A 27,035-nucleotide genomic window follows, 5' to 3' on the forward strand; every position below is an offset into this window, starting at 1 on the left:
ACCTTGTTGCTTGACCTAAATGAAGAAAAGAAAGCGTGCCACTTCAGGGCGTGTGGCTGCACTCTGTGGGGCTCAGGGGGCGCGGGGGCTGTACCCACGGGCGGCTGAGGGCACGTGCGGATGACATCTGTTCCGGTTGGACCAAGGGAACGGGAGCCAGAGAGGCCAGAGCTCTCCCCCGTTAGCACTGCCATCGCATCGGACTTGCAGCTTCACTTGGCCAGTTCCAGGCATGAAGCTCCTTTTGCTGACTCTGGCCGCACTGCTGCTCTTGTCCCAGCTCACTCCAGGTAACCTGGACCTCTTCAGGGGAGGGGGGTTTGTGGAGAGTGAGACCTGGTCAAGGAATCCCACGGGCGGGGTGGGGGTGGGGGGATGAAATAGCATTTACAACCCAGAGTGCTGTGAGCTGTGATAGAGGGGATCTAGGGTCCTGGGGTGCACATGGGAGGGACCAGCCCAGGCTGAGGGCCAAGAGAGTCCTCCCGGAGGGATACTCTTGAGTCCTGAAAAGTGGTTAGAAATTAGAAGGGGAAGGAGAAGAGGTGGAAGTAGGAAGGGTGTCCTGGGCAGAAATCCTCTAATGCAAAAGTCCGGATGTGGGAGACAGCACCGTGCCTTCAGTGAGCTGGCACAGAATGGAGGGGTGGGTTAAGGGTGTGGCAAGGGGTAAGGCTGAGGAAGCACTCAAGGTGCAGGTCTTGATGAGCCTTGAATGCCAGGTGGGGGAGCCATGGGAAGGCTGAAGCAGAGGAGGGCCATGGTCAGACTTGCCCATTCCACCAACTCTAGCATACCTACCTGGTCCCTCTTGCTCACCTGGCAGAAATTTCTGCCCAGCCAAGACTTTCAGCTCACCTGTCCACAGGGTCAGAAGGTGTGTATTTCCTCACCTCGGCCCTTGTATCTTGCCTTTGGCAAATGCCTGAAACACCACTCAGCTGGGGATAGACAGGAAAGCCTTAGAACCCAGGTTAGAAACTGCTCAACCATTTTCTAACTCTGTGACCTCCAGCAAGCAGCTCAGCGGCTAAGAATTGCAATTTCCTCACTTCTCAGTCTGCTGCAACAAAGGCGTGTGTATAGTAATATCAGTTTGGGGGAACAACATTGAACACACTGAAATTTTGGTATGCAAAAACAAGTGTAACTTCTTCATTTTATATAATTCATCTAAATTTTCCCAGGAACTTCCATCCGGCTTATGGGACAGTTTAGGGGGAGGGGTGGTGGAGGGCACTTAGGGACTCTGCCTAAACTCAGCAGTTAAATAAATATTCATCAGTCCTGGTTTAAAACCATTTCAAGTTAATTCAGTCTCTTTTGAATAAATAGTCTTTGAGCATTTCTCCTTCTGCTCCCCTGCTCCTTCCCAGGATAGCCCCTGGGTTCAGGAGAAGGTAACTTGATATGTCATGATTTAATTTATTGGTTCATTCAGTAAACATGACTGAATGGATTTCATGTTCTAGGCACTCTGATAGGTGCAGGAGGTAGCACAGTGAACATATCAGAACAAAACAAGGTAAGCAAAGTCTTCAGCCTCTCGGAGTTTACATTCTACTGAGAGAAACAGAAAAAAATTTTTAAATAACTGAAACATACAAAATGTCAGGTGGTGAGTATAATAAGCAGAATAGGTGAGAAAGGGGATAGCAAATACCAGGGGGATGTGGATTTGCTGTTTTAAAGGGGTGCTCATGGAATGGGTCACTGTGACCTGAGGGAGAATAAGGGGTGATCCATGTGGATTTGTGGAGAAGAGCATTCAAGCTAGAGGGAACGTGAAGTGCAAAGATCCTGGGGCAGGAGCGTGAGGAGGTAGGGCTCGGCGCTGGACCTTCACTGACTTCTAGGACGATGTCCCTCATTGTGTGTGATCCCGTGACTGATGAAACCTCTTGGTCCTGTCGAGAGCCCCACTGACTCAGCCCTTCATCTCAGCCAAATCTTCCATCTTATCCCTAGGTTTAGGCTGTTCACACACAGCCCCTCCTACTGCCTTCTGCATAGGGATCTACTCCTGACAGATCTCTCAGGCTTGCAGCTCATCACTGGTTTTCCTATCTTCACTAGAGACACGAGGGAACTTGGGGACCTTCTGGGTCTCAGCCACTTCCCTCAGCCATTTCTAAATCCCCCTCCAGGTGGCACCATAATGTGCCGTGCCGATGCTGTTAGCAATTTTCCTGGGCTGCGGTCTGAGGGCAAAAAGTAGATGCCCTCTTCTCTGGCAGTTTCTCCAGACCAATCTGGGTGTTTGTAGCAAGAGATTCTCTTGCCCCTGTCCTTCTCACATTACTTATCTCTGCTTCCTAGATGTTCAGGTTGACCAGCAGGCCTTAGTGAGGGAGGGGAGGAAGGCCTCTGTCTCTAGCTTGCTGGTGGGTCCGTCATCATCCTGGCTGGCAGAGGCAAGGTGTGGGCTCTGGTGGAGCTCTAAGGCCTCTTCCTGCTGCTGCTGCAGGAAGTGGATTTAAGCACCCCAGTTTCCCCTAGGGAGAGTATTTCCCTCTACCTCCGATTGGGTGTGGTGATGGTAAAGGATGTTAAATGGAAGTTTCTTTGGCCGGACCCTCAAGCCTTTGCTTCCTGTGGCTTATGGTGAGGTGGTATTATCTGAATCCACCAGGCTCAGCTAATAATATATAGCTGAGGAGCTCTTTGAAATTTGGAAATCCCTGACCTTTCTAGATAAATTTCGGTTCTTAAAAGTGTTATCTTGTGGGCTTCCCTGGTGGTGCAGTGGTTGAGAGTCCGCCTGCCGATGCAGGGGACACAGGTTCGTGCCCCGGTCCGGGAAGATCCCACATGCCACGGAGCAGCTGGGCCCGTGAGCCATGGCCGCTGAGCCTGCGCGTCCGGAGCCTGTGCTCCGCAACGGGAGAGGCCACAACAGTGAGAGGCCTGCGTACCGCAAAAAAAAAAATTGAGATTTCATTGTTAAATGGTGGGGATTTTTTTTGTAAAATAAAACACAATTATAGATACTGAAAACTACATAAAACAAATGTGCAGCTTAATGAACTGTTATAAAGCGCACACCCTTGTAACACCATCCAGAACATTGACAGTCACCTCAAAAACCCCTCTACCTATGCCCCATCACAACTGTCTCTCTCCCCAAATTAAGTACTATCTTGACTTTTATAGCGATCAACTATTTGCGCATCTTTATAGTTTCATTGCCAGGGTTGCATCCCTAGAAACCCTATTTTTGCCATGCCCACTTTTAAAATCTAACATTTCTTAAGATTTTTAGTTTTTTAATTTACTGGTTATATCTTCTTCCCTTTCTTGTCTCTATAATTTATCTGTTGGGTCATTTGACCCATAGCTTCCCACAGTACAGATTTTGCTAACCGCATATTCAAAGTGAATTCAACGTGTTCCTCGGACCTCTGTATTTCCTGCAAATTGGTGACTGGATCCAGAGGTTTGATCAGGCTCAAGTTCTAGGCTTTTTGGCAAAACATTGGGGGATGGTATTTGCCTTTTTCATCAGAAGGCAAATAATATGTTTGTTATCTCTCTTTTGGTGACAAATTAATGCTCAAAGCTGAGATGCATTAATTCTTTGCCTATTGCAAAACGGTGATATTCTATTATGTGATTTTCACTAGTTAGCTGGAATACTAATATAATCAAGACACTCCTCACCATCTACTATTTGGTTACTCAGCAGTACAGTTCATATAAGAAAGACAGAATAAATGCTTGGTGATTTTTCTTTACATATGAATCTGCAAGGTAATGATTTCTTTTCCTATCATCCACCAAATGTGACAAAATAGTTTTTAATATCATCATAAACTCATAGATTTAAATATATTTGATGACTTTTCATTCATTGCAGTCTTTTTTTCATAAGTTATTTATTTTATTTTATTTTATTTATTTTACTTTTGGCTGCTTTGGGTCTTCATTGCTAAACGCGGGCTTTTTCTAGTTGCGGCGAGCGGGGGCCACTGTGTTGTGGTTCGTGGACTTCTCGTTGCAGTGGCTTCTCTTGTTGCAAAGCACGGGCTCTAGGTACGTGGGCTTCAGTAGTTGTGGCATGCAGCCTCAGTAGTTGTGGCACACGGGCTTATTTGTCTTCCCGGACCAGGGATCGAACCGTGTCCCCTGCATTGGCAGGCAGATTCTTAACCTCTGCACCCCCAAGGAAGTCCCCACTGCAGTCTTTATTCTTATTGAAACTCAGCCAGTGGAAGCCTAAGCCTTATTTTACATAACCCTGTTAGTCTTTGGTAGTTTCCTTGTGATAAAGTCCATCTTATAAACACCACGAAGGACACACCTGCAGTCTGACAAAATTACACATATTAACTTACTGAAGCAAAGGAAGATACACGCCAAAGGAACTGTGGAACATCTCATCAAATGAAGGAACAAATAAGGTTATTATAGGATTAAGGAGAATAGCAGAGTTTTAGATAAAATGTAAATGAAGCAGAGTTTGATAGACTTCAAGGGCCACAGGATGGTGTGTAAAGAGGTTAACATCTATTCTAGGTCCCATTTCCATGGGAAGTACAAAATTAAGAGAGATGTGGAATTTTATATCCCCAAACTCTTTCTCTGACACTCTGTCCCTGGCTCTGAAATCAAGGTTGTTCTGTATAAAAAGACTTGATTCCTCAGGGAAAAATGTAACGTTCCAGCCTTGCTGATATGATTTCAGGTACAAAGATTCTGATAAGTGATTTGAGAAAACAGGATTTCTTAGCACTTCGTCCTTTTATTAATTTACAAAAGCAGTTTCACTGGTACACAACTGGTTATCTGGTGTGACAAGATATTCTGGGCTTATCTTGTACAACTCCTGCACCAGACCTTGAATTGGCCATTTCTTCAAAAAGCCCTAATTTTTTAAGTAGGAAAATGGTATTTAAAAACTGTGATCTAGATGCTAGAGACATTAATGCTACTAAATTAGCCCTTCTTTCTATATCTTTTCAGAGCAGGTGAGAAAATCAACACATTGAATATGTGAAATACCTCATGATTTCATATTGATAATTCCTATTCAAAGTGAGGACTTCAGGATTTGTACTTAAATATTCCATATTTCTTCTGTATGTTCTTTCTTCCGCACCAGTATTCTCAGATATACTATGTACTTCTTCGGCATTTTCAAATCATCTTTTATTTGAAGAAGGTTTTCTTGAATTATAGTTTGTAGTATTTTTTCTGACATCTTGCTCTGATTTTCTTTCTCAAGGCCTCACCTTGTCTCTGTTGAATCTCCTTTCCCTATCCTCAGTATTTGTCACCTTCTATCGATTTTTCTCACCTTCTATCGAATTTTTTTCCTTATCATTTCTTTTTCACCAGTTTTATTGAGTTATCATTTACATAAGATTAAATGTCTACATTTTAAAAAATTTATTTATTTTATTTATTTATTTTTGGCTGCACGCGCGCTTTTCCTAGTTGCAGCGAGCGGGGGCCACTCTGTTGTGGTGTGTGGGCTTCTCATTGTGGTGGCCTCTCTTGTTGGAGCACGGGTTCTATGCACGCAGGCTTCAGTAGTTGTGGCTCGCGGGCTCTAGAGCGCAGGATCAGTAGTTGTGGCGCACAGACTTAGTAGCTCCGCGTCATGTGGGATCTTCCCGGACCAGGGCTTGACCCCATGTCCCCTGCATTGGCAGGCAGATTCTCAACAGCTGCACCACCAGGGAAGCCCTAAATGTCCACATTTTAAGTATACAACATGAGTTTCAACAAATGTATACATCCATGTAGCCACTACCACAGTTGTAGTATAATACACTTCCGTTACCCCAAAAAGATCCCTCATGCCCCTTTGCAGTCGCCTCCCCAGTCCCCCAGCCACCAGCTATGACTAATCTACATTGTGTCACTTTAGTTTGGCTTCTTAGAATTAAACAACAGGAAGGCTTTTGTGCCTGGATTCTTTAACTTAGCATAATGATTTTGCAATTCATCCGTGTTGTTCATGTATCGATATCTTGTTACCCTGTGTTGCTGACTAGTATTCCATTGTATGAATACATGCCACAATTTGTTTATCAATTACCTAGCTGTTAGATATTTGAGAAGTTTCCAGTTTTTAGCTATTATAAATAGAGCTACTATGAATGGTCCAGTGAAGTTTTCATTTCTCTAGAGTAAATACCTAAGGGGGGAGTTGCTGGGTTGTATGATAAGGCTATGATAAAATTTATAAAAAACTGCAAACTGTTTTCCAAAGTGGCTATACTATTTTGCATTCCCATTCGCAATAAGAGATGTACAGTTGCTTCACATCATTGTCAACACATGGTATTGTCTGTCTTTTAATTTTAGCCATTCTAGTGGGTATGTCGTTTTAACTGTTGTTTTACTGATGGCTAAAATACTTAATGACTAATCATATTAAACACACTTTGATGTGCTTATTTGCCATGTATATGTCTTCTTTGGTGTAGTGCCCATGTTTAATCAGGTTTTTTGTTGAGTTGTGTGTCCTACATATTCTAGATAAACATTTTTTAAAAGATGTATGCTTTGTAAATATTTTCTTCCAGACTGTAAATTACCTTTGATTTACTTAACAGTGTCTTTTGAAAGGTAAGAACTTTTAGTTTTGAAGAAGTCCAATGTGTTCATTTTTTCTTTTGTGGCTCATGTTTTTGTATCTTATCTAAAAAAAATCTTGCTTGACACAAGGTCAGAAACATTTTCTCCTATGGTTTCTTCCAGGTGTTCTATTGTTTTAGCTCTTACATTTTAGGTCCATGATTCATTTTGTGTACAGTGTGGGGTAAGGGTTGAGTTTCACTCATTTACATATGGATGTGCGGCATCATTTAATGAAAAGAATTTCCTTTTCCCCCTTTGAATTACCTTGGCACCTTTGTTTTTTTGTTTGTTTGTTTGTTTGTTTTTTTGCAGTACGCGGGCCTCTCACTGTTGTGGCCTCTCCTGTTGTGGAGCACAGGCTCCGGATGCGCAGGCTCAGCGTCCATGGCTCATGGGCCCAGCCACTCCGCATCATGTGGGATCTTCCCAGACCGGGGCACGAACCCGTGTCCCCTGCATTGGCAGGCGGACTCTCAACCCCTGCGCCACCAGGAAAGCCCACCTTGGCACCTTTGTATTGAAAATCAGTTGACCATATAGGTTGGGATTTGTTTATGGACTCTCTCTGCCATTCCACTGACCTACATGTCTATTCTTATGCCAATACCACATTGTTTTGGTTACTATGACTTTGCAGTAAACCTTAAAATCAGGTACTATGAGTCTTCCAACTTCATTCTTTTTCAGATTGTTTTATCTGTTTTAGGTCAATTGCATTTTCATATAAATTTTAGAATCAGCTTTTCAATTCTACAAAATAGCCTGCTGGAAATATTCTTGGGACTGCATTGATCAATTTAAGGAGAATTGAGATCTTATCAAAATTAAGTCTTTGAATCCATGAACATGGTATCTCTCTCCATTTCTTTATGTCTTCCTTTCTTTCTCTGAAATGTTTTGTGGTTTTTATATTTTGCATATTGTAGTAGGCTGAATAATGACTCTTCAGAGATGTCCAAGTCCTAATCCCCAAAACCCATGAATATGTTACCTTACATGGTAAAAGAGATTTTGCATGTGTCTTGAGATGGGGAGATTATCTTGGGTTTTCTGGGTGGACTCAATGTAATCACAAGGGACCTAATAAGAGGGCAGCAGGAGATCAGATTGTGGAGGAGAAGATAAGAAAATGGTTGTAGTAATGTAAGGAAGTGGTTATAAGCAAAGAATTACAGGTAGTTGTTAGAAAGTGAAAAGGGGAAGAAAATAGCTTCTGCCCTAAGAGTCTCCAGAAGGAACCAGCCCTGCTGGCACCTTGACTTTAGCCCAGTGAAACAATAAATTTGTGTTGTTTTAAGGCACTAAGTTTGTGGTAATTTTGCTACAGCAGCAATACGATATGAAACTAATACACATATATTTTGTTAAATTCATCACTGTTATGTATTTTTAAGCTGTTGTAAATGATATTTTTAAAGGTTCAGTTGTTTGTTGCTAGTGTATTGAAATACAGTCTTCTTTATTGAAGTAGAGTTGATTTACAATGTTGTGCCAATCTCTGCTCTACAGGAAAGTGACTCAGTTATACACATACAGACATTCTCTTTTTTTATATTCCTTCCCATTATTGTTTATCACAGGATATTGAATATAGTTCCCAGTGCTATACAGTAGGACCTTGTTGTTTATCCATACTGTATATAATAGTTTGCATCTACTAATCCCACACTCCTAGTCCACCCCTCCCCCACCACCCCCTCCCTTGACAACCACAAGTCTGTTCTCTATGTCTGTGAGTCTGTTTCTGTCTTGTAGATTGGTTCATTTGTGCCATATTTTAGATTCCACATATAAGTGATATTATATGGTATTTGTCGTTCTCTTTCTGACTTACTTCACTTAGTATGATAATCTCTAGTTGTATCCATGTTGATGCAAATGGCGTTAGTTCATTCTTTTTTATGGCTGAGTAGTATTCCACTGTATATATGTAGCACATTTTCTTTATCCACTCATCTGTTGATGGACATTTAGGTTGTTTCCATGTTTTGGCTATTGTGAATAGTGCTGCTATGAACACAGGGGTGCATGTATCTTTTTGAATTATAGTTTTGTCTGGGTATATGCCCAATAAAAAAAAATGGGCATAAGACCTTAACAGACAATTCTCCAAAGAAGACATACAGATGGCCAGTAGGGACATGAAAAGATGCTCAACATCACTAATTATTAGAGAAATGCAAATCAAAACTCTAAAGAGGTACCACCTCAAACTGGTCAGAATTACCATCATTAAAATGTCTAGAAATAATAAATGCTAGAGAGGGTGTGGAGAAAAGAGAACACTCCTACACTGTTGGTGGGAATGTAAATTGATACAGCCACTATGGAGAACAGTATGGACATTCCTTAAAAAACTAAAAAAAAAACTACCATACAACCCAGCAATCCCACTACTTGGCATATACCCTGAGAAAACCATAATTCAAAAAGAGTCATGAAAAAAAAAAAAAAAGAGTCATGTACCAAAGTGTTCATTGCAGCTCTATTTACAATAACCAGAACATGGAATCAACCTAAGTGTCCATCGACAGATGAATGGATAAGGAAGATGTGGCACATATATGCAATGGAATATTACTCAGCCATAAAAAGAAACAAAATTGAGATATTTGTAGTGAGGTGGATGGACTTAGAGTCTGTCATACAGAGTGAAGTAAGTCAGAAAGAGAAAAACCAATACTGTATGCTAACACATATATATGGAATTTAAGGGAAAAAAATGTCATGAAGAACCTAAGGGTAAGACAGGAATAAAGACACAGACATACTAGAGAATGGACTTGAGGATATGGGGAGGGGGAAGGGTAAGCTGTGACAAAGTGAGAGAGTGGTATGGACATATATGCACTACCAAACATTAAATAGATAGCTAGTGGGAAGCAGTCACACAGCACAGGGAGATAAGCTTGGTGGTTTGTGACCACCTAGAGGGGTGGGATAGGGAGGGTGGGAGGGAGGGAGACGCAAGAGGGAAGAGATATGGGAACATATGTATATGTATAACTGATTCACTTTGTTATAAAGCAGAAACTAACACACCATTGTAAAGCAATTATACTCCAATAAAGATGTAAAAAAAAAAAAACTACAATGAGGTATCACTTGCTCTTATTTTTCTCACTTCTTAAGATATAAGTATTGATCATTGATCTAAGACCATTTTATCTAAAATACACTTTTTAAGTATAAATCTCCCTCTAATTACTACTTTATCTTGGTTCCACAAATATTTTTATGTATTGTACTTTTAATTTTAGTCAATGCAAACTTCTCGAATTTCTCTTCTGATTTCTCTTTTACCCATTAGTTATTTACCAGTACATTGTTCAATTTTCTAGTATTTAAGGATTTTCCAGGTGCATATCTATTATTGGTTTTTAGTTTAACTCTATTGTGGACAGACATCACCTTTGTAAGACTTCAGTCCTTCCATTTTTATTGAGACCCTGTATTACCCAGAATACATGGTATATCTTGGTATATCTTGAGATATACCACCAATAATATATCTTGGCATATCTCGAGATATACCACCAATGGTATATCTTGGTGAATATTCTGTGAGCACTTGGAGTGTTCTGTAAATATTAAGTCAAGTTAGTTGATAAACTCATTAGTTCAAGTATTCTATATCTTCTATTAACTTGTTCTATCAATTGTTGAGAAAGGAATGTTGAAATCTGAAATTATAATTGTGAATTTGTCTATTTCTCCTTTCAGCTCTTTCAGCTTTTTGTTTCATGTATTTTCAAGCTCTGCTTTTTGGTGTATTTGATTTAGGATTAATATGTCTTTTTGATAAATTGAGACTGTCATCATGAAATGACCTGTTTATACTTAGTAATTTAGCTGGTTCTGAAATCTACTTTTTAAATATTAGCATAGCTAATATGTTAATAATACTCCAGCTTTCCTTTGATTAGTGATTTCATGGTATTTTTTTTATCCTTCTACTTTTAATATAGCTATGTCTCTACATTTAGAATGAATTTCTTATAGACAGCATGTGATTAGGTCTTGCTTTTTCATCCAATCTGACAATTTCTGCCTTTTAATTGAGATGTGCAGATCATTTATGCTTAATATAATTATCAATATGGTTGCATTTAACCTACCGTCTATTTGTTTTCTATCTGCCTATCCTTTCTTTGTTCACTTTATCTTCTTTGCTTCCCCTCTTTCAGATTACTTGACTCTTTTTATGATTCCAATCTGTATCCAGGATTGCCTTAACAGTTATACCTCTTTTTTTTTAATGGTTGCTCTAAGTTTTATATCTTCATGTTTGGATGGTTGCCGAATTGGTGTTTTTGTAGGAGGAGAGTAGTAATGTTGCTGACATTACTCCCCAAATCTTCTTAGTTTTTAAAAATCTGAAAAAGTCTATTTCTCCATTTGGGGAGGATTTTTGCTGTGTAAAGAATTCTGGATTGTCTTTTTTCCTTTTGTTGTTTTAAAGATATCTTTCTACTGTCTTCTTGTGTATGGTTTCTGATAAGAAGTCTTCTATTATTGTTACCGTTTTTCCCACGTACTTAATGTGTCTTTTCCTCTAGCTGGTTTTAAGATTTTTAACGTGATTTTCAAAAATTTGATTACGTTATGGCTTTGCATAGCTTTCTTTTTTTTTTTTTTTTTATTTTTTATGCGGTACGCGGGCCTCCCACTGCTGTGGCCTCTCCCGTCGCGGAGCACAGGCTCCGGACCCGCAGGCTCAGCGGCCATGACTCACGGGCCCAGCCACTCCGCATCATGTGGGATCTTCCCGGACCAGGGCACGAACCCGTGTCCCCTGCATCGGCAGGCGGACTCCCAACCACTGTGCCACCAGGGAAGCCCACATAGCTTTCTTTAGATTTTATTCTGCTTGGGGTTCACTGAGGTTCTGGAGTCTATGGGTTTATAATTTTCATCAAACTTGAAACTTTTCAACCAGTATTTCTTTAAAAACTGTTTCTGCCTCAGAATGGGAGAAAATATTTGCAAACGAATCAACAGACAAAGGATTAATCTCCAAAATATATAAACAGCTCATGCAGCTCACTATTAAAAAAACAAACAACCCAATCCAAAAATGGGCAGAAAACCTAAATAGACATTTCTCCAAAGAAGACACACAGATGGCCAAGAAGCACATGAAAAGCTGCTCAACATCACTAATTAGTAGAGAAATGCAAATCAAAACTACCATGAGGTACCACCTCACACCAGTTAGAATGGGTGTCATCAGAAAATCTACAAACAACAAATGCTAGAGAGGGTGTGGAGAAAAGGGAACCCTCTTGCACTGTTGGTGGGAATGTAAATTGATACAGCCACTATGGAGAACAGTATGGAGGTTCCTTAAAAAACTAAAAATAGAATTACCATATGACCCAGCAATCCCACTACTGGGCATATACCCAGAGAAAACCATAATTCAAAAAGACACATGCAGGGCTTCCCTGGTGGTGCAGTGGTTGGGAGTCCGCCTGCCAATGCAAGGGACACGGATTCGTGCCCCGGTCTGGGAAGATCCCACATGCCACAGAGCGGCTGGGCCTATGAGCCATGGCCACTGAGACTGCGCTTCCAGAGCCTGTGCTCCGCAATGGAAGAGGCCACAACAGTGAGAGGCCTATGTACCACACACACAAAAAAAAAACCCAAAAAGACACATGCACCTCAATGCTCATTGCAGCACTATTTACAGTAGCCAGGACATGGAAGCAACCTAAATGCCATCGACAGACAAATGGATAAAGAAGATGTGGTACATATATACAATGGAATATTACTCAGCCATAAAAAGGAATGAAATTGGGTCGTTTGTAGAGACGTGGATGGATCTAGAGACTGTCATACAGAGTGAAGTAAGTCAGAAAGAGAAAAACAAATATTGTATATTAACTCACATATGTGGAACCTAGAAAAATGGTACAGATGAACCGGTTTGCAGGGCAGAAATTGAGACACAGATACAGAGAACAAACGTATGGACACCAAGCAGGGAAAGCGGCGGAGGGCTGGGGGTGGTGGTGTGATGAATTGGGCAATTGGGATTGACATGTATACACTGATGTGTATAAAATTGATGACTAATAAGAACCTGCTGTATAAAAAAAACTGTTTCTGCCTCAGAATGGGAGAAAATATTTGCAAACGAATCAACAGACAAAGGATTAATCTCCAAAATATATAAACAGCTCATGCAGCTCACTATTAAAAAAACAAACAACCCAATCCAAAAATGGGCAGAAAACCTAAATAGACATTTCTCCAAAGAAGACACACAGATGGCCAAGAAGCACATGAAAAGCTGCTCAACATCACTAATTAGTAGAGAAATGCAAATCAAAACTACCATGAGGTACCACCTCACACCAGTTAGAATGGGTGTCATCAGAAAATCTACAAACAACAAATGCTAGAGAGGGTGTGGAGAAAAGGGAACCCTCTTGCACTGTTGGTGGGAATGTAAATTGATACAGCCACTATGGAGAACAGTATGGAGGTTCCTTAAAAAACTAAAAATAGAATTACCATATGACCCAGCAATCCCACTACTGGGCATATACCCAGAGAAAACCATAATTCAAAAAGACACATGCAGGGCTTCCCTGGTGGTGCAGTGGTTGGGAGTCCGCCTGCCAATGCAAGGGACACGGATTCGTGCCCCGGTCTGGGAAGATCCCACATGCCACAGAGCGGCTGGGCCTATGAGCCATGGCCACTGAGACTGCGCTTCCAGAGCCTGTGCTCCGCAATGGAAGAGGCCACAACAGTGAGAGGCCTATGTACCACACACACAAAAAAAAAACCCAAAAAGACACATGCACCTCAATGCTCATTGCAGCACTATTTACAGTAGCCAGGACATGGAAGCAACCTAAATGCCATCGACAGACAAATGGATAAAGAAGATGTGGTACATATATACAATGGAATATTACTCAGCCATAAAAAGGAATGAAATTGGGTAGTTTGTAGCGGCGTGGATGGATCTAGAGACTGTCATACAGAGTGAAGTAAGTCAGAAAGAGAAAAACAAATATTGTATATTAACTCACATATGTGGAACCTAGAAAAATGGTACAGATGAACCGGTTTGCAGGGCAGAAATTGAGACACAGATACAGAGAACAAACGTATGGACACCAAGCAGGGAAAGCGGCGGAGGGCTGGGGGTGGTGGTGTGATGAATTGGGCAATTGGGATTGACATGTATACACTGATGTGTATAAAATTGATGACTAATAAGAACCTGCTGTATAAAAAGATAAATAAAATAAAATTCAAAAATTTAGAAAAAAAAAGAAAAGTTTCTGTCCCTCCCCTTTCCTCTCCTTTTGGTAATCTGATTGTATGTAAATTATACTGCTTATTATTGTCCCATGGGTCACTGATGTCCTGTTTTGGTTTTTTTTCCTCAATATTTTTTCTCTCTACTTCCTTTTGGATAGTTTCTGTTGCTATGTCTTCAAGTTCATTTATCTTTACTTCTGCAGTGTCTACTCTATTGTTAACATCACTAAGTATGTTTTTCATTTAATATTTAATGTTTCATTTCAAGTTTTTTAAATCATTTAGGGGTTTATTTCAGTTTTGTTTGTCTGATTTTTACTACTTATAGGTATCATTTGAACAAATTTACCATTGGATAAACTAGAAAATTTTTCTTCTTTTTTTTCCAATATTTTTTATTGAAGTATAGTTGATTTGCAATGCTTCAGGTGTACAGCAAAGTGATTCAGTTTTATATATATAACTATATATGTAACTTTTCAGATTATTTCCATTATAGGTTATTACAAGATATTGAATGTAATTCCCTGTGCTATACAGTAGGTTCTTGTTGTTTATCTAGTTTACATACAGTAGTATATATCTGCCAAATATTTTCATGTGAATTTTTTACATCTTTATTTCTCTCCTCATAAGGTTCATGTTTTCCTCAATCTTCTTGAGCTTATGGAGTATATTTATAACAGTCGTTTCATCATTCTTGTCTGCTAGTTCCATAATCTTTGTCATTTCTGGGTCTGTTGATTGATTTTATCCTGGTTGTCGTTCATACTTTCCTGCTTTTTTTTTTTTTAATGCCTGGAAAATTATTTGGATTCTTTGCACTGTAGATTTTATACTTTTGGTTACTGGAATTTTTTTTTTCCTTTAAAGAGTATTGGTTTTTGTTCTGGTATGCAGTAAGTTAGTTGGAATCAGATGAATCCTTTCAAGATTGACATTTAATCTTTTTAGGATGGGTATGGGACATCCCTTAATCTAGGGCTAATTTAGCCCCACCATGCTGCAGATTTTACAAGGTCTTTCCACTCAGGCAGGTGGGGACACAAGATATTCCCAGCCCTGTGTGATCGCTGGGAATTGTTTTGCCTACTTGTTTTTGGTGGTTCTTTCCTAGGCCTTTGGTAGTTTCCTCTTACACTTGCACAGATAATACCTAAAGACTAGAGGAGTGCTCTGCAGAGCTCTGTAGTACGCCCCCTTTGTGTGTGTGTCTCTCTCTGTCTGTGTATAGCCCCCTCTTCTTTGATTCTGTGACCCACAGATTCTAGCTGACTTGACCTCCTTGACCTCCTTGAACCTCAATTTCTATATCCTCCATTCAGTAAGATCACCAGGCCTTGTTTGAATTCCTCTTCCTGCACTACAGCCCAGAAACTGCTTCTAGTCCGTAAACTGGTGCAACCAGAGGGCTCATCTTGTTTGTTTCCCTTCTCTCCGGGATCATGTTTGAAAATCATTGTTTCCTATACATTTTGTCCAATTATCCTGTTGTTTAAAGCAGGAAAATCAATATGGCTCCTGTCACTCCATCTCAGCCTGAAGAAGAAATCCCATTTCTTTTTTAAAATTTTTACATTTTTTCTCTTTTTTCTCTTCTATTTCTCTTAAAATATTATCCGTTGAGATTATTTGCTTTTGTATCCCTTTCAAGTTAGACTTTTTTCTGAAAAGAATTTTCTTTAATTCCTAATTATATCTGTCACTGCACTTCTGAAATCTTTAATGCTAGTGGATTTTATAATATCTTATTTACTACATACAGCTCTCTAAAATAGGTGCTATTATGTCTTTAGTTTTCAAAAGAGAAAAATGAAGCTCTGTGAAGGGAGGTAACTTGCTCAATATCTCCCAGTTTACATGTGGTGGAGCCAGCTTTCAAATCCAGACTTTGGGGGTTTCAATAGGTGGGACAGTTCCTGGAGCAATCCCCACTATCAAATTAAAAGCTCCATACCAATATTGTCTTAGAATAGCTTTTAAGTTTTAAAGAAACTTAAAGATTGTGATGGGTCAAATTTTTTACCAAGCTTCATTTCAGGCAGTTGAGAAATACCCCATAGCCATCTTAGTGTCTCCATAATCCATCTGACTGAAGTAAAACCCCAGATTTCTCTCCGTTTATTTTTTCAGGATCTGTTGCTTGTGATGACAGTTTGCTCAAGGTTCCAGAGAAGTTGTAAAAGATAATTTTTTAAAGTAAACTAATGATTCTCATACAGATATAAAAATGAACCACATGTTAAAGATTTTATTTAACTCATAATGAGAGAACAAGGCAGATTTTGTAACTGGTTTAAAGCATAAAGGTACACACACACTACTATATATAATAGATAACCAACAAGTACCTACTGTATAGCACAGGGAACTCTAGTCAGTATTCTATGATAACCTATATGAGAAAAGAATCTGAAAAAGAATGAATATATGTATAGGTATAACTGAATCACTTTACTGTACACCTGAAACTAACACAACATTATAACTCAACTATACTCTAATAAAATATTTTTTAGAAAAATTTTAAAAAGCATAAAGGTATTAGTGGAGTAAGGGATTCTCGAAATGAATTTACAAGACAGAAACTGATTCTTTTTTCCCCCATGGGGCAGGGGAAGGGAGGGAGTCAATTGAACCCCTCTGGAACAGAATTTACTTGAATATGTAGGAAATAATTATTTTTGCATTACAATCATCAATCAAGAGCTCATAGAGATGTAAAACTCCCACATAATCAGAATCAGATAACTCTCAGGTCTGTAATCTGTCTAGACCAGGGACTTCTGACACGATTGGCAATGATTGACACTTTGGCACTGTTGGCATTTGGGGCTAGACAGTTCTTTATTGTGGCTGTCCTGTGCATTGCAAGATATTTAGCAGAACCTTCGGCCTCATTAATCGTCAGTAGCACCCCACACCAGTTGTGACAACTAAAAACGTCTCCAAACATTTCATTGACAAACATCCCCTGGTGAGCAAAATTTCCCTATTTGAGCCAAGTTTTCCTCTAAAGCACGAATTTTCCCTAGTCTCCCCCATACTGGTCAAAAAAATAATCTCAAAGAAAACTTATTCCTAATCACAAAATAAACTTGATCTAAACCTACAACAGAAAGAAGGAAATAGTAAACAAAAAAATGAATGAAATAAAGAATAGTCACGGCACCAAACTGCCTAAAGAAAGTAGTTTCACTGACACAGATAGAGGTTACAGACTTTATTCAGCTGATGGACATCAGGGAGCAGCTGAAGACCCAAGTCAGGGCAGCTTAGAGTTTTGATAGAATAAAGAGAAGAGAGGGGTGCATGTTCTTATTTGGGTCAAGTAGCAGATTTCATCTTTAACTGCTGCAAAACTTGTGTTTGGAATAATGAGAAACTCTTCCAGATTTTTGTGCCTCTTGCTTGAGGCCATTGGTGCAATCCCAAAACTGTCAGAGCAGTTCTTTTGAGAGCTGTTTTTGCAAGTCTTGAGTTTGTCAGTTAGTCAAGATTCTGGGGCAGGAAAGGTATCAAAAACAATATGGGGGCTTCCCTGGTGGCGCAGTGGTTGAGAGTCCGCCTGCCGATGCAGGGGACACGGGTTCGTGCCCTGGTCCGGGAAGATCCCACATGCCGCGGAGCGGCTGGGCCCGTGAGCCATGGCCGCTGAGGCTGCGCGTCCGGAGCCTGTGCTCCGTAACAGGAGAGGCCACAACAGTGAGAGGCCCGCGTACCGCAAAAAAAAAAGAAAAAAAAATATGGATGGTTGTTGCCAGGGGCTAGGAGGAGGGGAGAATGGGGAGTTATTGTTTAATGGGAATAGAATTTCAGTTTTACAAGATGAAAAGCATTATGGGAATGGATGGTGGTGATGGTTACACAACAATATGAACATATTTAATACCACGGAGCTGTGCACTTTAAGATAGTTAACATAAATTTTATGTCATGTGTATTTCACCACCATTTGAAAAAATGTAAGCACAGCCACCTTCTTGATGATAGGCCTTGGCAAAGACAAAACAAAACAAAAATAAGGATATGAAGAAATTAATGGAATTTTAGCCATATATATATATATGTATAGTGTGTGTGTGTATATATATACATACACGATGAAATACTACTAAGCCATAAAAAAGAATGAAATAATTCCATCTGCAGCAACATGGATGGACCTGGAGATGATCATACTAAGTGAAGCCATAAAGGGAAAGACAAATATCATATAATATCACTTATACGTGGAATCTAAAATATGATACAAATGAACTTATTTACAAAACAGAAACAGACTCACAGACTTCCAAAACAAACTTATGGTTACCAAAGGGGAAAGGGGAGTGGGGAGAGAGATAAATTAGGAGGTTGGGAATAACATATATGCTCTACTATATATAAAATAGATAACCAACAAGGACCTACAGTATAGCACAGGGAACTATACTCTCTCTCTCTCTCTCTCTCTCTCTCTCTAGACTCTCAACCACTGCACCACCAGGGAAGCCCTATACTCAATATTTTGTAATAACCTATAAGAGAAAAGAATCTGAAAAGAATATCTAGCACTGTGCTGTACACCTGAAACTAACACAATATTGTAAATCAAATCTACTTCAATTTTTTTAATTTAAAAAAACAGTACAGATGAATGCTGAAAATATTATGCTAAGTAAAAAGAAGCCAGGCCCAAAATGCTGCACATTATATGATTCCATTGGCATAAAATATCTAGATTAGGCAAGTCTATAGCGAGGAGGGCATATTGGTGGTTGCTCAGGGATGAGGAGAGGAGAAATGAAAATGCTTAATGTTTCTGTTTGAGATGATTAAAAAGTTCTGGAACTAGACGGTGATGATGGTTGCACAACATTGTGAGTGTAATTAATGCCTCTGGACTGTACGCTTTAAAATACTTAAACTGATAAACTGTATATTATTTGTATTTTACCACAACTTTTCGAAAGGGAGAAGAAGGGAACAAAAGAGAGGACCAGGGCCAGAGTCAAAGGAAACTGAGCACCCTCTATCACGTCTGTTTTAATCCTTTTACAGACATTTCAAATCCAGAATCTACCTCTTCTTAGGACCGACACTGTCTCTGTTCTTCTTTCTTTTCAGGTAGCACCCGAAAATGCTGGAATCTTCGTGGCAAATGCCGCCAGAAATGTTTCAGGAAGGAAAGGGTCTATGTTTACTGCACAAATAATAAGATGTGCTGTGTGAAGCCCAAGTACCAGCCAAAACACCTTCCATGGAAAGTTTAAGTTCCTTGAAACCTAAAGTCATCAAAAGGCAGGTGAAGCTACGCTGAGTCTGACCACAGTGGATCCTCAATCTCTGTCAATAAACACTTCTGGCTGACCCCTATGTTTGCCTGTTAGTCTATCCAGCGGTTCTCAGGAAGTCCTCTTATAGATGGTCCATTAAGTCAAAACTATTTTCATTATAATAATAAGACATTATTTGCCATTTTATCTCACTTTCTCACAAGTGTGAAATTTTCTGGAATCTACATGACACACAATAATATCATCATTCTGGCAGCTAATGAAAGGTGTGCTTATGGATCCTCACGTTTTTAGAATTTTTTAAGATAGAACCTTAAGGTATAAATGTGTTCATTTTCAGAGATTAACTCAGGTTGTTCTCAGTAATTCTATGGTACTCTTATCAGCTATCTTTAGCTATATTATTAATCTCTGGAACCTCGTTATCATCCAATAAATCACTGCTCTGAAATCCCAAAATTTTCCTTTTACCTATGTGGAAACAACAAAAACTAAAAACATTTTGTTGTCTGCGGGATCTGGGAGTCCCAGGGCTGGGGTCCTAGGGTTAGTGCCCACCCACTGGTGAGTGGAGCAGGATCCCAGGGTCTCTGGCTGCAGGGCTCTTGGGGTCCTAGGGTTAGTGCTAGTGCACTGGTGTGCAGGGTTGGGTCCATGGACAGAGCCATGTCCCAAGGCAGCTGTGGGCTCAGGGAGCCTTAGGGCACTTAGACCTGCTGGGGTGGGGCTGTGTCCCTGCCCAGCTAGTTGCGTGACCTGAGGTGTCCCAGTACTAGTACCAAAAGGCTAGTGGGTGGAGCCAGGTCTCCAAGAACTAATGAGCTAGAAGGAGGATTCCAAAATGACACTCGCCAGCACGTGTCCACATGCTAGGATTAACTCACAAAAATGGCTGCCACCAGTGTCTGTGTCCCAGGGTGAGCTCCAGGAGGCTCTCTCAGATCAGCAGGTGGGTCTGACCCAGGCTCCTTTCAAATTACTGCTTCTGCCACAGGTCCCAGAGTGTGTGAGATTTTGTGTGTACACTTTAAGACTGGAGTCTCTATTTCCCACAGTGCTCTGGCTGTCCCCAAAGTAAATCCCACTGGCCTTCAAAGCCAAACTTTCTGGGGGCTCATGTTCCTGATGAAGGACTGCTGGGCTGGGGAACCTGATGTGAGACTCAGATCCCTTGCTCCTTGGGGAGAACCTTGCAGTGGTAATTACCCTCCTATTGGTGGATCGCCCACCCCAGGGGCTATGGGTCTTGACTCTACCATGACTCCACCCCTCCTACCCATCTCATTGTGTTTCCTTCTTTATATCTTTAGTTGTAGAAGCAACAGACAACCTTTAAATAACCATTATAAATATTTCAAGGAAATTAGAGGAGAAGATTGACTGAAAGGAAAATTTAAACCAATACATAGAAAAATAGTGTATCAGTTTTCTATCAGTGCATTACAAAGCACTCTAAAACTCAGTGGATTAAAATAACAACTATTCATTATTTCTCAGAATTATGTGTGTTAATTAAGTGGTTCTGATATTCTCATCTGGGGTCACTGATGTAACTACATCTCTCCATATGGCCTCCCCATTTCAAGGAAGTTAACCTTGGCTTCTAACATGATGGCTAGGTCTAAGAGGGTAAGCCCCAATATGCATCATTTATCAAACTTCTGTTATTATGTCTTCTTAAGTCCTATTGGCCAAAGTAAATCATGTGACCCAGGGTCAATATGGAAAAAAAACTGCACAGGGACATGAATACTGCAGGCATGAATCACTGGGGGTCATTGGTGTATCAGTCTACCACAAATGGAATCTCTAAGAATAAACTGGGCATTCTAAACTGAAACATACCAAATCTAAAATTAAGGATTTATTGGTTACGCTTGACAGCAGACTGAACATAGTAGAAGAAAGAATCAGTAACTCAAAGACAGATCAATAGGAAATACAGTCAAAGCACAGAGAGAAAAAAGAAATGCAGACTAGAACAGAGCATGAGAGACTTATGGGACAATATCAAATGGTCTAACATATATATAGTTGGAGTCTCAGAACAAAAAGAAAGAGAGAATGGGGAAGAAATATTTTTTAAAGATAATGGCTGAAATTTTTCCAAAATTGTCGAAAGACATTAACCCACAGACTCGAGAAACTTAGGGAACTCCAAGCAGGATAGACACAAAGAAAATCAAAATAGCATAGCATAATCAAACTGTTAACAACCAAAAGAAAAAGTACTTCCTGATAACTGTGAATGTTTCAAACAAAACATGTTCAGGAATTTAATGGAGAAAATTAGAAGCCCTTATTGAAAGACACTATAAAAAGCCTAAATTAATAGAGACATAATATTTCACAACTTAGATAACTCAGTATCTTAAAGGTGTCAATTCTACACTAATTGTTTCCTAAATTCATTGAAATTCCAGTCAAAAAACTAACAAAATTTTTTCCAGAATCTGTTCAAAATTATGCACATATAAACAAATATTTTATTAGGGACATAGACGTAGATGACAAAAATATCAATAAAGCACAAATATAGGATAATGGTTACTCTAAGAATATAGGAATTGCAAAAGGTAATGCTAATATTCTATTTTTTTATCTGGATGGTAGTTATAGAGATGTTTGTTGTCTTATTGCTTTTTATACTTTTATATATTTTTAAAATACTATTTTGCTTTCTCAATATATAATAAAATCAAGCTTTTTTAAAAGGAGCTAAAAGTTATGAACAGAAAAAAAAGCAAAAACTAAATCAGCTAAAAATCCTAGAAAGTAAAATATTTGAAAATTACATATCCTATAAAATATTTTTTCAGAATATGTAAAGAACTCTCAAAACTCAATAAAAAGAAACAAAACAACCTGATAACAAAATGAGCAAAAGATTTGAACTGACACTTCACCAAAAAAGTTACACATGTAACAAATAGGCACAAGAAAATGGATAGATATTAGAGAAATGCACATTAAAATCACAATAAAATACTGCTACACACATATCAGAGTGTCTAAAACGACTGACCATAATGATTGCTGATGAGGAACAAGGGTTGGCAGCTGAAGCTATTGTACACTGCTGGTGGGAATGTAAAATGGTAATACAACCCCTTTGGAAACAATTGGGCAGTTTCTTAAAAAGTTTAATACACCACAGGATCCAACCACTCCACACCTAGGTATTTACCTAGAAGAAGTGAAAACATGTCTACACGAGGACTTATAAGTAAATGTGCACAGCAGCTTTATTTGTGGTAGCCAAAAACTGGAAAAAATCCAAACGTCCATTGACAAGTGAATGGATAAACAAATTGTGGTGTATCCATATAGTGGAATCCTGCTCAGCCATAAAAGCAATTAACTATTGAAACTCTGAAAAACATGAATGATTATGGATGATTCTCCAAATAATTATGCCAAGTGAAAGGAAACAGACAAAAATGAACATATATTGTATTATTCCATTTGTAAAAACTCTAGAAACTGTTAATATGTAGTGAAAGTACATCAGTACTAGAACAGGGCAAGAGGAGGAGAAACAGGGAGTGGTATTAAGAAGGGATTACAAAGATGCACAAGGAAACTTTTGGGGATGATGGATATGTCCATTATCTTGATTTTGGTGATAGTTTCATATGGGTGCACATGTATGATAAAACATCAAATTGCACACTTTAAATTAGTACAGTTTATTATATGTCAGTTATACCTCAATAAAGTAAATAAAGAAATAAACAAACAATGCTTTTTAGGAGAAAAAAAAGGCTAAAGGAAAATAGATATTTTTAAAAAGAGATAGAGTAACTGAATTGTATGTGATGAAACCAAAGAGGTGGACAAGGGCTAGATCTTAGAGGACTTCCCAAGTTAAAAGTTATTTTGCAAATATAGATACAAATGGCAGACAACCCATTTCAGGCAACAGATCAACCCCAAATCTTTGGTGTTCCTTCAGCCCAATCTTCTCTGATAGCTATTGCCCATTTGGTAATTGGGCACCATCTAACTGGAAGACTCCTGGAATCACTGCTGATATCCTGGAAGGTTCACCCAGTCCTTCCCTTCCACTCCCCCCACTCCCCCGCTGCCCTCACTCAGGATCCTCACCATCAATATTTAAACTGAAGCCACACCGTCTCATGATGACTTGATATGCCAGCTATCACAAAGACAGATTTGGACCTCACACACAGGACGAGAACTCCAGCCTGCTAGCTGCACAGACACTCCTCATTTCAATGATGAGACCCATATTTTACCTGCTGACGTTTATGGAACCCCACTTGTCACATTATAGCAGTTTACTGCACATCCAGTCTTCAACCATTTCTCACCACTTCCATTGCTACTACCCTGGTCCAAACCACCATCATTTCTGACCTGGATTGTTACATTGGCCTCCAACAGATTTCCTTCCTCCTGCCTTTATCCATGTTCAGTCTATTCTCAATAGAGCAACCAGAGTGATTCTGGCTCTCCTCTCCTCAAAACCCTCCTGTGATTTCTCATCTCACACAGAGTATAGCCAGAGCCCTTACAATAGCCTACAAGGCACCCCCGCAGTCTGGACTCCATTATTTCTCTGACCTCATCTTCGATTACTCTTCCACTGGTTCACTCCACTCAAGCCATCCTGGCCTCTTTGCTATTCCTCAGACGCACCAGGCATCGTCCAAATGTAACCATAAGTGGGGTCCGGCTGTTCGCCGCTCAAAAGCCAGTACAGCTAATAAAGAGCAAGCTTGGGGGAAAGGAAAGTTTATTTTATTTCGGATGCTGGCTACTGGGGGGTTTCAGTATTTTCAAGATAGCTCACAGGAGATGGCTCAGAATATTATCTACAGCCCTTGAGGAGGAACTAAAGGTCCTTGACTTTGCTTAATGATGAAACTATTATTATTTAGTCTTGTTGGACTGTTTTCCTTTGTTTCTGCATTTTCTCACTTCTCTGATTAAGCTTATCCTTTGGCTAAAGTTTTTCCACAGACAAAAGACAGGTTGAGGACATGGGGGGCAAGGACCATAGGGTCCTGCTCCATTTCACCAACTCACAGCCTTTGTAGTTGCTGTTCCCTCTCACTGGCACTCTCATCCCCCATCCTCTGAATAACTCTTTCTAACATCTTTTGGGTCTCTGTTCAAATATCACCTTCTCACTGCAGCCTTCTCCTAAATACCTTATTTTAAATTTTTCTTCAAAAACTGCTCTCCCTTGCTTCTTTTGGGCTTGAATTTCTCCCCAGTATGTGTCAGTATCTACCATATTTTTTTCTTTATTGTGTTTATTACCCCCCATGAGAATGTGATAAAGGTACACTGAATATACGTTACGGTTATCTGTCAAAGACCCGAGCATTAAAATAAATATTTTATTTTACCTAAAGATAGGGTACAGTCAGGAAAACAAAAAACAGAGTAGGTGTTTCCAAAAAAGGGATTTAATACAGGAAATTGGTCACACATTTGTTGGAACACTTGAAGCCAAAAATGAAGTTGAAGTTATGCAGGTGTTAGTAACTACAGGAGGGGGCCACAACTCCTGAGGCCGGGAGACCCTTCCCTCTGCCCTCCAGTTCTTCCAGTTCCATCCCCCACCTTTCTCCACCCAGCTGTCTGACCCCCTGGAAGGACTGCATCAATAGAATCTCCTGCCTTTGGCCTCCCGTTTGGTTTAAGGAGTAGGGTGATCTCAGCAAGATTTTTGGAGGAGAGAGTGAAGTCCAGGTATTTACCACTTCTGTCTCTGAATTAGTTAACTATCATCCTTGCAGCGTGACTCTTTTCTACTCCTGTGCTGTATTGAAGTGATGAGGACTGAGCTATGTTGCAAATAAATCATTTTTTGTTTAGAGAGATAGATAAATGATAGACGGCTAGATGATAGATAGATAGATAGATAGATCCAGATATCTAGATATAGGTAGATATATAGATACGTTTCACAGTCATTTTCTGAGCTCCATCTACCTTCTGCACAGGGCAAATGGGAAAAATAAAATGTGAATGTGATAAGAATCAATACCCTTGCATCTTCAAGTGTTTGATGGTGGCTCTAATCGCTGCAATTCCGCAGGGAAACAATATTGCTGTTGGTTCTCTACTATAGTATGTAGGGAAAGTTTCAGTGGCTTCCACTTGTCCATTTCTACAATAGTAGCCCTCACTCCATAGGTCAGGGAGCCAATTCTGCCAACTGCAAAATATATCTATTCTAATTATACATTCAGAAATGGAGTGGACTCACCGAAGGGTTCAGGGGCATTCAATGGTTCAATTGTGAGATATTCTTGGTCCAAAAATGTATGTATCATCTGACCTCCATACATCCTCCAATTTTGACACATGGCATTTTGGGTCCCTAGTTATTAGTGTCAACTCAGAAACAGCACTGCCTTTCCCGAGTATAAAATCACCCTTGTAGATGGCCACAGGTACTTTAGCCTGAAGGAAGATTTTCAGTATATACTTGTAGCATTGTTACAGAGTCCTTCCTTCCTCTAGGGGACCAGTCTCCACTTCAGCCAAGGGCCTCTTGGTTTGTGAATTTAAGGGAGAAGCCATGATTCTCTACTGAGGCAAATCAGTAAGGGATTTTTCCCATCAGAGCAGAAATTTGTTTTGTCCACTGCTGAATCCTCAGTAGCTAGAATAATGCCTGGCACACAGTAGGTATTCGATAAATATTGGTTGAATTAATGGAAAACAGAAAAAATAGAGTGCTAATGCTAGTGATATGAAAGATTGGAATCGGGCTTCCCCGGTGGCGCAGTGGTTGAGAGTCCGCCTGCCGATGCAGGGGACTCGGGTTCGTGCCCCGGTCCGGGAAGATCCCAAGCTTAATACAACTGGGACAATGGAAATCACTAGGCATGCCAAACTCAGGGGAGCCTTAGCCTCAACCAGATGTTCATCGGACTGTGGGTTCAAATTAGGAAAAAGTAAAGCAACATTAATGAACATGTACATACTGCTGAAATATATCATTGAAAATTGCATCTAAAATGTTGGGAAACTAAGGATTTTTTAAACCATGTCTTAGATCTACTGAACCATGATCTCCATAAAACATATACTCATTTGTTCATTTAGTCGTATAACAAATATTTACTGATCACCCACGATTTGCCAGGCACCATGTTGGTAAATAAGACAAACATGGTCTTTGCCATCATGGAGTCTACAACCTGTGGGAGAAAAAGACATGAGACAAGAAATAAATTCAAATTACATATGGTGGTAAAGGCTATGAAGAGTATAGTGATCGAGAATAAGGGGGGGAGGTGGATCTCCATGAGCAACGAGTATAACCCTCTCTAAGGACGCGGCATTTCACCTGTGATCTGTAGGATGAGAAATCGTGCTTGCAAAGAGTTGGGAGGGGATTTGCAGAAGAGTATTTCAGGTAGAGCAGCATGTGCTCAGGCCATTGAGGGAAGGGTGGCTTGTTCCAGAAACTGAAAGAATGGCTGTGTGGCTAAAGGTGTACAAGGGAAGAGAGATACAAAATGAGATCTGAGAGGCAGGCAGTGTGGTAGATCACACAATACTTTGATATCTGGATTTAAAAGACAAGTTCAGGAACAAACTTACGTTTTAAAGTAGAGAACTGTCTGCCTTCCCTCCAATCACTTGTATTTACTCACAGTTTCTGCTTCCTCATATACGCTTTACCCCATCCCTCCTCCCACTACTCTTCAGTCTTGACTTTTCCCAAGGCATCTTTTCAGCTTCAACTCCATTTATAAACTGCTTTATTCTCTGTATTTCCCAATTAAAATTCTTGTAACAGAGAATCTGATTGATCCAGTTAATCATTTTGTACCAACCCATCTCATAGGTCACTGGCCAGCCTATGGGATTAGCTTGGCTTGCACATCTCAT

The 27,035-nt window shown here is 39.9% G+C and overlaps 1 protein-coding gene across 1 annotated transcript; it reads left to right on the forward strand.

Annotated features, from left to right (window-relative positions):
* Positions 1-232: 232 nt before the first annotated feature.
* Positions 233-19,130, forward strand: DEFB123 (defensin beta 123). Its single transcript, XM_024743035.1, has 2 exons — positions 233-290; positions 18,985-19,130. Exons 1-2 carry the CDS (start codon positions 233-235, stop codon positions 19,128-19,130), a joined length of 204 nt encoding a protein of 67 aa, XP_024598803.1.
* Positions 19,131-27,035: the final 7,905 nt, after the last annotated feature.

This window comes from Neophocaena asiaeorientalis, unplaced genomic scaffold (genome assembly GCF_003031525.2).
Source record: "Neophocaena asiaeorientalis asiaeorientalis breed wild unplaced genomic scaffold, Neophocaena_asiaeorientalis_V1.1 scaffold82, whole genome shotgun sequence".
NCBI lineage: Eukaryota > Metazoa > Chordata > Mammalia > Artiodactyla > Phocoenidae > Neophocaena > Neophocaena asiaeorientalis.

Bases quoted from the DNA above. Each gene is read 5' to 3' on its own strand.
- DEFB123 (XM_024743035.1), top strand. From the start codon at position 233: ATGAAGCTCCTTTTGCTGACTCTGGCCGCACTGCTGCTCTTGTCCCAG. The intron at 291-18,984 runs GTAACCTGGACC...CTTTCTTTTCAG, and splicing joins CTTGTCCCAGCTCACTCCAG to GTAGCACCCGAAAATGCTGG.